The following is a 14,334-nucleotide window of genomic DNA, read 5'->3' as shown; positions in this document are numbered from 1 at the left end:
TCAGATGGTGAAAACTGTATATATCAAATTCCCTACTTACATGATTCTAGCAGACTTCCTATCCATAAGATTCACCACTTTTTTTGTAATGTAAGCTTATGTAACAACAGATTTAATTTTCAGTTTGACTTATATTATCAATGCTGATTATGTGACCCAGTAATGGCTTGCCATTGGTCATTTACAGCATAAACATCACAAACCACCACAAATAATAAAGTATATTCAAATCTTTTCCACAGTGAGAGATATTTGCTGAATTGCAGTCTTTTCCCTACATCAGTAGATGTAAGATATTTTGCAAAGCTGTTCCTGCCACAGTGTCTCTTATCTCAGAAACTATGCAAAGTAACTTCATATTTTCAGGGTTATATATGCATGCTTAATTTGATGGTGACCATAAAATTGACCTCTGACCTAATATAGCTGCTTTATTGAGTTCAGGCAATCTTTGAAGTTACAGCTGCATAGAGACAATACACAATGAGCTACTGTCTTAATTTATTTATTTATTTCTTAGCAGACGCCCTCATGCAGGGCGACTTACAATTGTTACAAGATATCACATTATTTTTACAGCAGCAGTGTACCCCACCTGGGATTGAACCCACGACCCTCCAGTCAGGAGTCCAGAGCCACATGGATTTAACCACTGGCCCTATCAATGATATAGACCACATGCTTTGACATATAGTTGGCACACAGTTGCAGCTTCTCTAGATTCTCTAGTTTATTACTGTTTCTGAACTCATTGGTATTTGGCATGTTTATGTTCAATTCATCAGCTTTTTCCTTTGGAGCTATCTCTGAGCAAGCCTGAGCAAGGTGGAATTTCAATAAGGGCAGTGCATGCATGGCCGCTAGGGTGGTGCAAATGTGGAGCTTAAACACAAGGTAGTTAAATAACCAATCAATACAGTCTTTGTTACCCTTTTGGTTTGTTAATCACTAGGATCTAAATACATAAACCTGAACACCCTCTTAGAAAGAATTAATCATATCATATATATATATATCTGTGTCAGTCTACAGTATTTGACTTTCTGCAAAAGTGTGCTGCCGTACCATTTAAAAAAAATCTAAACAATCTTGCAGTTTTGAAGCGCAGCTGGTGGAGCAGTACTCTGTCATGGAAAGACAAAGCAGGCAGACATAAACCTTGGCATCATTTACGTCCATGCAAATTAACAAGACCTGGTACAAGTTCACACACTTAGGTGACCTGTATTTCAATATATATTTTCTGCCTTGTACTTATTCACATATAACGACACTGTTTCAGAGGGGTGATACCTGTCTGCACCTTGCAGCTGAGAGTGCAGCTCTGTCCATATGTCAACGTCTGGTTGAAAAAGGAAGCATCTTTGCAGACAAAAAATAAGATAAGAAGCTACTGTAGCACTGTTTAGGAGCCAAAGAAAGAATGCTGAAGAAAGAATGTTAAGGAAACACGATATAAGCTCTAATTAACTGAGAAGGGCCTGTTGGTCAAAAAGGTTTTACGATGAGTGATTCGTACTTAATTTGTCTGTAGTGAATACATTGACTTAACTACATCACTGAATTGCTTTCTTGCTGATTTTCTCTTGGTACAGAATGCAGAGACTGTCATTTTCAGTGCTTTGAGAGGTGCAAGATTAAATACTGGAGCTGATTACACTGAACTAATCAGCTTGCTCATTGAGGAAAACACCGTGCTCTTACTAAACAGAAACAAGGTCATTTTTGTTTTATTTCAAGGTTGTTCTAGGTGTTCTGTTTTATTGTAATTCTTGATTTAATTATTATAATTTAAATTAGCTTTACATCACCTATTGTTTAATTTGCTTTACATAACATCTGTATTTTCATTTAGTCATTTAGTCCACGTGGTGGTTCTTTATATTATTCATTAGTAATTAAGAGTTGGGGGAGTTTGAAGCAGAATTTTAAATAGTTTGACAGGGATTGCATTGAAGTTACATTTGGTCTGCACTTTATGGTAGCTGCAAGTTGTAATCTTTATAGAAGTTTACCACAGATTATACTTTGTATTTACCATAGTTTATTATGATTTTCCATGTTTTAATATGCTTTACAATAACTATCTGGGCTTCACCATGCTTACCAATGCTTCACCATGCTTTAACTATGCTTTATTACAACTTGCCATGCTTTTAATATGATAAACTATTATAAAGGGAATGACCAAGACTATACTCAGTTGGATCCCAGTGCTTCTCTTCAATGGGCAGATACATTTAAGTTATATTTTGGTTGAGGTTTCAAAGCACTGAATTCATTGTAGTGAATAAGATTTAATTTGTTGTCTGTTGTACAGGATGGGCTGACAGCTCTTGATGTAGCCAGAGAGATTCACCTTCCTCTAAACATCAAAAAATTGATTCAGCAAAAAACTCAGGCAAGAGCATTTCCTTTGAAAGTATGGGATACAATGCATACTCATATAAATAGATTATAAAAACTACCCATACAACTATTGGGACTGTTCATAATACAGGCTGATAAGAAATGCCTCTCCCTGCAGTTATTAGTCTGAATGGTTTTTCACTTTTCTTTTATAATGTGTAGTGAGATTCTTAATGGGGTATCTGTGCAATATTCCCAGTATGTGATGGTTAAGGTCACAATCTCATTCAAACACAATATATTAATAGATTATGTGTTCCCCCCAATAATCTTTCATTAAATTGATTGGCTGTAGTGCACAGGCAAACACTAAAGTGACCTTTGCATCTGTCCTGAATATTCCCTAGGACACTGGCTGAAATTAGATGCTTTCATCCAATTGAGTTTGTTTGCTCCTGATAAAATGAAACAAACAAAACAAATTAAATCAATAAATCAATTTACAACTAAAAAGTAACATTCAGAAGCTACAGTCCTGTTAAACGTTGTAGCGTATATGAATGGTTACTGTGTGTTACGTTCCTATGAACAGTTTTGCACAAATGGCTGTTTCAGTTGTGTGGTTTATTTGAACACCTGGCCAGTTCTAGGTGCTGTACAGATGTTCTTCTTTCCATGTAGGAGCTGCAGAAGCATAACCTTTTGAAGAAAAGTAAAGTGACTGACAGAGGTGTGGTGAAGCTGTTTATCTGTGGACACAGCAGAGTGGGGAAGACAACCCTGACACACACACTGCAGCAGGTATCTGATTCTGGACTTTGGGGAGGCCCAGTTCTCTCAATTCATTCAAACTTGCTCATATTTTATCTAGAAAACTTAAACTAGCATCAAACATTTGTCAATAGTTTTCATGTTTTTATTTGTTGAATATGTGTAGTTTGAGTAATTATTACCATTGTGTAGCTGTATGTGTTTACATCTGATGTAAGTAACTGATATATTTGTTTTGCATTGTTTTCCCAGGAAGGATTTTTGTCACAGCTCCAGTATTGTTTTTTTTGCTCAACCTCCCTCTACCCAAGGTGTGGAGATTTCCCAAAGTAACCTTACAGGTGAGCTGCTTTATCTTGTTTCTTACATTGTATGGTGCACATTTTTTATTCTATTCGACTCCGCTTTTAATATTTTGATTCTGCACTGCCCTGTAGCCCAGTATAATATTTAATTTTAAAGCTTTTATTTTTGGACTTCATATCCAGCATATATTTATTCTCAAGATTGACATTGTACCTGCCTATGTGTTTCATTATTAAATGATAGTTATAAGCTTGGAAAGTAGCTTCATTGTGTTCCGTTAGTGTTGTCAACCAACTGCTCTTCATGTGTTTAATTTAGTGGAAGACCACACACCAGTAGAATGTTGTAGAATACCTGCTGATGGGGTTGAAAAGTCAGCTCGGTGAATTCTGCTTGAGTAATTCTAACATGAAGTTGAGAGGAAGCATTACTCTGTGTTATTCAATCGACTCGTAGCCCCAGATATGTAGCAGGACATCAGTAAAGGTTTGTATCTTCCAAGGCGACTGTCAGGATGTGAGTGGTGTGGGAATAATGGAATGCCCAAAACAGAGGGTTTACAAAAGAACCCCTGTTTATTTTTAATAATTGCTCCCCTCTACCATCAATGGTAACGGGGACTGGAATCACGTACTTGAAGTTCAAATCAATAAACAAACAAAGCAAATAAATACAGTGTCCAGGGTGAATGGGTTCGTGCTCGGTGGTGCTGTATCCAGTTGTGCTGAGGTGGCAGTACAGGTGCTCCAGGTGGTTGTGCTGGCTCAGTAGCTTCAGCTCCCATAGTCTCTGTCTGCCAAAATACAAAACAAAACAGTGCTCTGGCTGGGTTACGTAAGGGACGGTACTCATGTAGCTGCGTACCCTTTGTATTTCTATACTCCTCCCTGTGATCAGTGCGGCACCACACTATCCAATCACCGCACTCAGCTGATCACAATAGAGTCGTTCCGCAGTCTTACAGCTACGCCCTTCCCCCAAGATGGCTGACTTCTGGTTCCATCCTACCATCGAGTTGGCCCATCCCTGTGAAGGCGTACCACCAATCTTACCTAGCGCCCTTCCTGGTCGGGAGGTAGATTTGCAGTTCAGATTCTTTCTGTCCCGTTCACAGGGCCCAAGATAAACAACAGGTGTGATCTCTGATCTAATGTTAACATCACATCATCATGCAGAACAAATAACTGCCTCTGACCCAGGTCACTCACCTAATGGGAGGCCAAGAACCAAAGTTGTGTATGTGTATGACTGTTTTGGTTGTGACCCCTTCCTTGTCTTGTACTGTACTTGTATGTCTGAAAGCTTTTGTATATACAAACGAGTCCTCGGTCTCAATGGGTAAGTCTTCTATATAAATAAATGAATGTTAAAAAAAACCAAACAAATTGTATGATTGAAAGAAAATAAAACCCTGCAGTTCTGTTGCTAAATGTGACATGTAACATGTGGTACAAAGACATTTTTCTTTTTCTTATGAAGCTGGAAGGCTCAAAGATATAATCTGAAATACATGAAAATACAGATACATGAATGGAAACAAAAACACAAGTACAATAATAAAAAGCAGTACATGATTAATAACTTAAAATGATGCATTTCTGGTATATTAGCACAGTAACCAGATGGTTGTGTTTTTTTGTGAAAACTGCTTGCAGCTGGGAAGGTTGTGATTTGGGATTTTGCCGGGCAGATGGAGTATTACTTCACTCACTCTCTGCTGTTGTCCACTGAGAGTGTGAATGCTCTTTACTGCATTGTCTTCAGCCTTGAGGCAGGCGGTCAGTCGGCAGCTCTCGATCAGGTACCCCTCCATCAGCTCTTATTAATACTTTTTTATGTCCTTTAATTGGTAATGGTTTTATAACATGCATGTTATTAACTAGTTGAATCATAGACAAGTTTAATATTAAGCAGCGATACCCTCCACATTATTGTGGAGGGTATTATTGCGATTATATGTCAGTATTGATACATGTTGCCCCCTTTGTTTTGCTTGTAGTGTAGGAAGATTTTACATTACATCTTTTGGTGATGAGGTCTTTTTTAGCTAGAATCAAGTTTTTCTGCTATCGGTATATATATATATATATATATATATATATATATATATATATATATATATATATATATATATATATATAATACAATGAAATGAATCATTTTGTATAAGTTCCACTTATTCCATTTATTTTTTAATAATTATTATTTATGCAGACAGTGTTGTGATGGAAGACAGATTGACAGATTGTTCCTGGCTAAAGCATCTTCTTTTCTTCCCTTAAAAACTTGCGTTTATCTTTTATCAAAAAGAATGTGTCTTAACTTTAACCTTCCTAAAAACAGTTCAGTGCCCTTTACTTCCCAAGGTATATTCTGTCCTGTTTCTCAGGTATTTTTGGGCCAGACAGCATTTCCATGATATTGTATTGTATTGTATTGTATTTTTTCAGACATTTTGTTTAATCGGAAAAATATCATGAAAACTACTGACTGCATAAAAAGGCTGGATACCACCTTCCATTGGAGCAACCCAGCTGCACCCTTTCTCTTCCAATAGTGGTCACTGTGGAGTAAAACACAGATTTGGCTCACATTCCTACTGCACTTAAATCGATTCTGGTTACTTACAGCATTTGTGCATCGTATACTCTGTACTTCATCCATCACATCACTGCAAATTTCAGGGAAAGGGGTATTGGCTGTATCCTGAAATATCATTTTTAATATTAAAACTCCCAAAAGGAAGAACAGAAAGCACTTTCTTCCGTGCTTAAGTTTTAAGATAGATAGATTTACTATTGATAGATTATTTATGAAGAATTCCAGGAAGGTGAAATGGCTTCACTAGATTAAATGTGTTGGTTACTTATTAAGCCTTTAAAATCAGCCTGAAACTTTGATGACTGTGTCAGACTATCATCTGCTTACAGATGGACATTACTGCACCTGTGTGGGAGTACTGAGCCTCTCCTTATAATCAAGTAACTTAATTTGCAATACTGAATCACAGACTGTACCTCATTTGTGAATTAGTTGTTAAACCAATTGAGGTTGTAAATTGTGAAACCACATATCTGAGCTTTGTTAATAGCAGGTCAGGTATCTTTGAGAAGTTGAGAAATATTGTCCCAGCTATTTCCACAGTGCAAGATGCTTGCCTGCACTGCTCATACAAAAATAACGAAAGCTGCATAATTAAGTAATACATCTACAGCATTGTCCTGTTTGTATTACTTTATGTAGGCACATTGTTAGAACACCAATAGGAAAATGCCAATTGCTGGAACTAACTTAGAGCTGCATCCCCACTGAGATTGACCTTGTCAGCCTGAAGGTATTCATTGAGGTGAGAAAGTAGGGCTCACCACACTGTATCTGATCGCACAGTGCAGTACAGGTATGCAAATACAAAGTGTGCCAGTATATGCATCAATTACAATACATCACTTTGACATGCAGGATTCCAATTACAATAAAACAGCCATCAAACTGTCTGATATAAACTGATCCATTAAATGTCCATGTAGAATGCAATATATTTTATAGTTATAACTACATCCAGATCTGCTAAAAAGCAAGGATCTCTTCAGTGTGCAGTCTGACTCGTGGTTAATCGTGATTTTAATCCTACTCCTGGCAGTAAATATATAGAAAGGTCTATGAGAGCAAGAGATGTGGGAGGCCGTGGGAGTGAAGCAGTGATTTCTAATGCTTTAACTCATATTTTATCTCTCCACCAGGTGTCATTGCATCTATGCTGTGCTGTTTGACAGTTTTAGTAGTTATATTGCAAGGTTGAGTATTCTCATTGGTCATGCTGCTGGTGACAACAATCTTTTCAGGAGGAATGCTATGGTAACCATGGTAATTTATTTCTAACCAAGGTTTTTATCTATCTATTTAGTGTTATATATCGACTAAGTCAACCAATCCATACACTCCAAAACATTACTAAATAGTTGCATCTCTGTTACATAAAGTTAGACATATTCAGTTGATCACGAGGTTATGGGACAATGTTGTATATTGTATTTGAGTCCTAAGAAAGCAGCTGATTGAAGTAAAGCCCTTTAACTAACCTATCAATGCTTGATCGATCCACTGGGTTGGCCATCTACATGGGGGCAGGGTGCATTGTTCCATCACACAGTGTTTTCTGGTTAATATATATATATATATATATATATATATATATATATATATATATATATATATATAGTATACAGTATACAGTATATATAGTATATACAATCCAAAGTCTTGATAAAGATCTGTTTGATTGCAACTCCTCTGGCTGGAATACCATACTGATTCAATAATGTAGGACAACAGTGTATGACGGAACACATTGAAAATGAATAGAATAAAAATTTGAGTACCATAAGTAAAGTAGCATTTTCCTTTATAGCATGTTTTTTTTATTTTTTATGTAACCACCCCTCAGAGGAACATAATGTAAATGTGTGTATGTGAGCATATCTGAGTATGCTGTGTCTTGTCTGCGTGCATGCTTTTGTCAATATTTTGCACTTTATACATCAGTATAAATACCAATTTAGTGTGAGAATGACAGCTTGCTAAATCATTTAAAAGGCTAAGCATCCCCCTAGTATTGATTTGTTGCAGAAGTCGTTCTATGAAGATGAATAGATTCCTTGGGCTGGAAGAGATGAAGATAATACACTATATAAGGTAACTCTAACAAGCCTTCGTCCTCAAGCAGTACATACACACATTTACTATGAAATTCACTGCAGTAAATCATACATAGTGAAAACACATCACAAATGTTGTCCCAGAAGGGTTTGATGCCTGTTCTATGAAAGTTCACAGCAACTGCAGGCTACTATTACCTCATTGAAAGTTAATGCAGAATACTATTTCCACCTTGGAGTATGTGCCAGTGGATGCTACAGAATACAGCAACCACCATAAGATAGGAAAAGGTTCCTGAAACTAGTTACATATCTGTATCTTTACAGTGTGTCTCTATAACATGTATGTAGATGCTGTAGTACAGGATTCAGTTTAAAATTCATATTTTAAATGAAGTGTCAGAAAAGACAGTTATCCTGCCTGGTCATGACGAAAACTGCATTGAAACTGAATGGCCTTATTTACTGTTGTTGACAGAATTTCCATACACATTGATATGCTTAACATTATGTAAGTAATTGCGATACTGTTTTATATCTACATAAATTATGAATCTACTCTTTAATATTTAACTATTTTTATAAAACCTACAGGGAAATACAGTACATCTTCTAGTTAGTGATGAGCAGTAAAAACATGTATTGTTTATATATATAGCAGTGTGGAGTAGTGGTTAGGGCTCTGGACTCATGACCGGAGGGTTGTGGGTTCTATCCCAGGTGGGGGACACTACTGCTGTACCCTTGAGCAAGGTACTCTACCTAGAGTGCTCCAGTAAAAACCCAACTGTATAAATGGGTAATTGTGTGTAACAATAATGTGTAAAATAATAATAATAATGTAATTGTATACAAAAATAATGTGATATCTTGTAACAATTGTAAGTCGCCCTGGATAAGGGTGTCTGCTAATATAATACAGAAAATTCATCAATTAATGTATACAATCTTTAAAATTCTATCCATACTGTATTTGTCAGAATATTATTGTTTGAATGCTGGAGATAACATATATCTGATTAGGGCAACATTGACTGAACTGCAAGGTCATTCAGTCCTTGATTTTTTTCCAATAAGAAAACTCCAGCAAGATGTACAAGTAACACTGCAATCCCATGGTCTGTTAGAATCTTACCAAATTACCAAAATCTCTCTTTTTTTAAGATTTAAATTATGTGTGCCCAATTTTTGTTCTCCTGTTTTTCTCCCAAATTTAAAAAGTCTAGTTAAATTCCCTCACGGCAGCAACCCCCACAACATCTCGGGAGAACGGACGGTCAGCAGGTACCCTCCAATCCCATGACCAAGTCAATGACCTCTTTACACCCAGGAGCTCTGTGAGCTATCAGCCCCCGGAGGACAAAGCCAACCTTGGGGTGTCATCTTTGAGCTCACTGGGTCTTTTGCAGTGCTGTAGTGTAGGTAAGGAGAAAGTGCCAATGTTGCTAACCCTGTCCTGTTTCATTTGTCAGGGAATGAATTGTAATTTTTGGAAGCAAGATACCTTTTTTTTAGTATCTGTTTCTCCATTTTGCAGCTGTGACCTACACTCTGAGCAGCAATTTATACTGTGAGTTTTGGCAGAACTGTATTAACTATTTGGGGTCATTCTTTCATTTCTTTATATAACATGTAAAATACAGGACTATGTTTAATCATTTTACCTTGCTCTTTTGCTATGAAAATATTGGAATTGGCACCTAAATAGAAACTCTCCCAGTTATTGTCATTGTATCTGGCTAGTGTTTTAAACCGAGAGTCATGGAACATCAAACAAAGAACCATGACCATTGAGTTTAACTGTTTAAAAGTGCAGTCTGTTTTCTACTACTACAGCAGCTCTATTTAAAGAATACTAAAGGACATGTCACTAATCTATCCACTGGACTCAAAGGAAAAAGTGTGTTTGAACTTCATTTCTGCATTGCATGTCACTATTTATTTCTGTTACTCTTATTTGGATAATATTTCACTGAAGTAAGGAACACACTCAGTTTTCATAGCTTTGTTTATACTTGAAAAAGGCTCAACTTGGAAAGTCAGTTTGAGCTTGGGCCAGCTGGGACTAATTTGAACCCTTCATAGTATATTTACATTGGGGCTCATGTGTCATGGTCAATCGTGTCTTCCAATTTTTTCAATATATATATATATATATATATATATATATATATATATATATATATATATATATATATATGTATAATAATTTGTGTCTGCTGTTTACCCACATTGAATTATAGATACAATATTATAATAATGTTATTATAATAATGTTTTATATTCTAATTTGTGTTCTACACTATTTCACCTCAAATAGTAACACAAACAGATGATGTTATTATGTTTGATATAGAAATATGTGGTCAGTAACTACACCTCTAGATGTTATTGAATGCACAAATCTGCCCTTTATGTATCAGCCAAGCCTCTCTCTGTATTTGCTGGGCTAAAGGGAATAAGTGTGACTGACAGCTTCATTATGGAGGTTTCTGGAAGGTTCTGAGGTCTTTGGTTAATCTCTGAGTAATATCTCCCATTTCATACAAACACATTGTGACAGCACCAGCTCCCAGTGTGCATTGTATGAGAGACTTCTGAAAAACACCTTCTAGGCTGTCTGATGAACACACTGAGAACAGAAAAAAAAACACATGTACTGAGATTAAAACCTTTAAAATAACGAAGGATAAGAGCACTTTATTCAAAAAACCATATATTCTGTGGTGTAACTCGAGGTAACACATGCTGACAGTCACAGACTAATAATGTGTGCTACTCGGAGATACTATTTCTAAAATCTCTGGTACTAAATATGGAAAGGGTGAGGTTCTGGTACAGAAGTTTATTTTCCTGTTAAACACATTAAAGATACAAGTCTGATGCTGTATAATATGTGTTTGTCATTGCACTTGTTTCAGAATAACAGGAGCCTTGTATTTAAGAGGAATTTAATTCTTTCCACACAAGCTTTATACAAATTAAAAAAAAAAAAAAAAAAAAAACCTCAGGATGAATGAGTTGCCTGCACTTTGGGTAGCAGTTCAGCTGGGCCAGTCAAGGTGAAATTAGTGTTAATATTCTGTCTGTTGTCTTCAGGAGAAAAATCAATCCAGATTTATTAGGAGATAAGCAAAGCAGTTCTGAAATCTGTGATTCTAGATAGGTTAGATGGGGCTGCTCCTTAGTTATCTGGTCATGCATTGCTAAGATGGCTGCACTTTACATTCAGCTGTGAAACATCATATTCTTTGTTGTTTTCCACTCGTGGAACATTAGATGTGTTGGTGCTGTTCAGCAAACGGATTCCCTTACCTGTGTCTGGGGCTATTTACTTGTGGGTTCAAAATGCCGCATGTGCCTGTAAATTCTGCATAGAACCTCTACCACATCTCACATACAGTATACCAGCAGATACTGCATTTATTTGATTCCAGCTCTTTTGAAAGACAGCAGTGTTTTATTACTTTTTGTGCAGCTGGGTGCAGGAAGGCAAGGGGTTAATTTCTGCCATGACACATCACTCGTATATTAATGACTGTGGTTACGTCTGACATATTTCAGACTGGTAGCAAAGTGTGCCCAGCTGGTTGGCTAAGCACATGAGAGATAGCCCTCAAATAGTTAAAGACCAGCTGTGCACAGAGAGAGAGAGAGAGAGAGAGAGAGAGAGAGAGAGAGAGAGAGAGAGAGAGAGAGACGAGCATGACATAGAAACGCACAATACCATTAAGCGCCAGAGCTTGTGCTAATTACAGTTAAATCACAAATGCCAAGGAAGGTGCAGAAAAAAACACATTTGAGGAGAATGGAGATGAACAATTAGGTGCAGGAAAATTAATTGAATTCTCCTGAGCTTAAAGGCCTGGATCTTATTAAGGGTAAATAAGACTAGCTTGGCACAGGAGCAGTGTGTGCGTATGTCTATGTGAGAGAGAGAGAGAGAGGGAGAGAGAGAGAGAGAGAGGGAGAGAGAGAGAGAGAGAGAGAGAGAGAGAGAGAGAGAGAGAGAGAGAGAGAGAGAGAGAGAGAGAGATAATACAGCTAAGAGGAGCTGGGTTTAGAAAGATAGCTTTCCTTTTACCTCCAGTTCTACCACCTCTTTGCTCATAGTAGCTATAATTTTAGAAGCAGAGCCTTGCTTTTGTGGATATTGAGGAGTTATTCAAGGCCTTGTCTTTGGTTTCCTAATTTCTTGAATGCTCTCCTGATTTGCTGTGCCTCATTTCCATTCCTCTCGCTCTCTCAAGACCAGGGCATCATCTCGTCTTACTGTCTTCAGCCAGCAACAACAGCGATGGATGGAACTCGGCTACCTCCGGTGATGGAAGAGGTCGGGGACCCTGCAGGTCAGTGTACAGCAGTGACCTTGCTGCTTGTTTCTGCCTAACAGACATTAAATTAACAGTGCAAGGAGGATTAGTTTAATCTGTCTGTCTGAGCTGTACTGGGGGGTGGGGTGTATTGCTCATTCAGGGATGTTTTTTGGGGGTCTACTACTTTGTAGACATGCCATCAAATTTAAATAGAATATGTACTGTATTTTCTAGCATTGGGGTTTGGGATTTATGCTAAAAATATCATAATGCTGCAATGTACGTAGTACTTCTGATTTGTATGTAAAAGGCTAGTAACTTAGTTAGCAACATTGCATTGTCGTATTTGTTTTCATAACAGTATTAATATTATGACATTATTTAGGTTGGATGTTGGAACAGAGAAATACAAGTTTAAATCCATGTACCAATAATGCAAAGGGCACTGCCAGCTTAGTGAAGTTAACAGACTCACTTTCTTTCTGATGTATGTTGGGTGTCTGTTTATGTTAATTAATGGTATAATTTAAGGTTGGAGTAATAAAGAAGGAATAGAAAATTAAAAGATTATAATTACTGATAATTATTGTCTGCTTATCATAAAGAGTTACTAAATATATTTTAATAACATTTCAGCAATGCACATATTCTGGGAAATTAATTGACTAAATAAATGGTTATATTCCATCTTATATATTATATTCTGTACCTGGTTGCTTTAATGCATAATACTGTTATACCATGAGCTCTATTTCAGGAGATTTTCTTTTTTAAAAAAAAAATTACCCTGACCTACTTAGCTAATAGCATGTCTCTGTGAGTTTTCTTTTTTTTATGAAAGTTGACAGTACTGCTAAACTAGTTGCAAGTAAAGATAGCCACTTCTCAGATGTGTTGAATTACTTACCATGTCATTAAAATTTAATGATAGCTAACTTAGGTGACACTTCCTGTGTGTCTTGTGTCCTGTTCATTTATTTATGCTTTTGGTATTATATTTCTTGTAGTATTCATATATTTCAAAAACATGGTCCCTTTTACATATTTATATGGTCAGCGGTTTAGTTGTAAAGTTAATCAAGTATTTAATTGTGATGCTCTTATGGGTAGTTTGTAGGGAAATAGATTCACATCAGCAATTTAAAATGACTATGTGGTATCTCATAATTATACTGTGTATACCTTATTAACAGTTAACAATGAGGCACTGTGTTAATCAAGTTATATTATCAGGGAATAATCAATTTTCCCAGCTAATTGTACTGTGTTATAAAAGCTAGTCCCTTCAGTAGTCACCACTGATGAGCATCTTCTTTTATTAAAGGTGGGCTCTGCAGCAAAGGAGACGTCTGTGTAGCCCACATCGGAGTGTGTGTGTGTTGGGAGGGTGGAGGTGGTGGTCACCATAGTGACAGTGATGATGGTTCAAACACAGGAGTTAGGTTGCTCAGTTTCAAAAACACATCTCATTTTAAACATTTAAATGACGCATTGTTGCTTTTACTTTTAGATTAGAATAAGCATCCACTTTATTACACAATATCTACTACAATATGGCTCTTATTTATTTACTTACTGCTTCAAAGCCGTGTAAGGAAGAGGCTTTGAATAATTCATGCCCTCCCACACTGCAATCCACTATGCTGTTTTCAGGAGCTGAGCCGTGTGCAGCAGCAAGGTGTGCAGTATAATGTTGGGGGAAAAGACTGTTGATGCACATTGGACATCATTTACACAGTAAACAACTGTGCATGTTCATTCTCCAAATGCACATAAGTGCACCTAAGATGCCTTTTTTTTCTGTAGCCATGACAGAGAAAACAGATACAGTAGTTATCATTTGGGTCCAAATGTAATATTAACTCTTCCATTGTACTGTATTATGTTGTGGTATAACACACCCCAAAGGATTTGGAAAAAAAAAAAAAGTTCAATTA

At 36.7% G+C, this 14,334-nt stretch overlaps 1 protein-coding gene and 1 long non-coding RNA gene across 5 annotated transcripts in view; both read left to right on the top strand.

Annotated features, from left to right (window-relative positions):
- The first annotated feature begins 1,602 nt into the window (after positions 1-1,602).
- LOC117972575 (uncharacterized) lies at positions 1,603-3,431 on the top strand. The gene is made up of 3 exons (XR_004663608.2): positions 1,603-1,718; positions 3,031-3,150; positions 3,373-3,431. It is a non-coding gene; the product is annotated as an uncharacterized LOC117972575 (long non-coding RNA).
- Positions 3,432-7,776: 4,345 nt separating this feature from the next.
- Positions 7,777-14,334, top strand: part of LOC117414883 (coiled-coil domain-containing protein 136-like) — a 45,797-nt gene continuing 39,239 nt past the window's right edge. The window contains exons 1-3 of one of the 4 annotated variants that reach the window (XM_034024719.3): positions 7,777-8,118; positions 9,303-9,503; positions 12,332-12,430. In XM_034024719.3, the coding sequence (XP_033880610.2) occupies positions 12,379-12,430 (52 nt within the window). In that variant the 5' untranslated portion in view covers positions 7,777-8,118; positions 9,303-9,503; positions 12,332-12,378. Of the gene's footprint in view, positions 8,119-9,302; positions 9,504-11,662; positions 11,963-12,035; positions 12,431-14,334 lie in introns of those variants that run through there. The other 3 variants (XM_034024721.3, XM_059027268.1, XM_034024723.3) reach the window with 3 other exon arrangements.

The sequence above is a fragment of the Acipenser ruthenus genome, chromosome 7 (genome assembly GCF_902713425.1).
Source record: "Acipenser ruthenus chromosome 7, fAciRut3.2 maternal haplotype, whole genome shotgun sequence".
Lineage (NCBI taxonomy): Eukaryota > Metazoa > Chordata > Actinopteri > Acipenseriformes > Acipenseridae > Acipenser > Acipenser ruthenus.
This window is presented reverse-complemented; position numbering and strand designations above follow the sequence as displayed.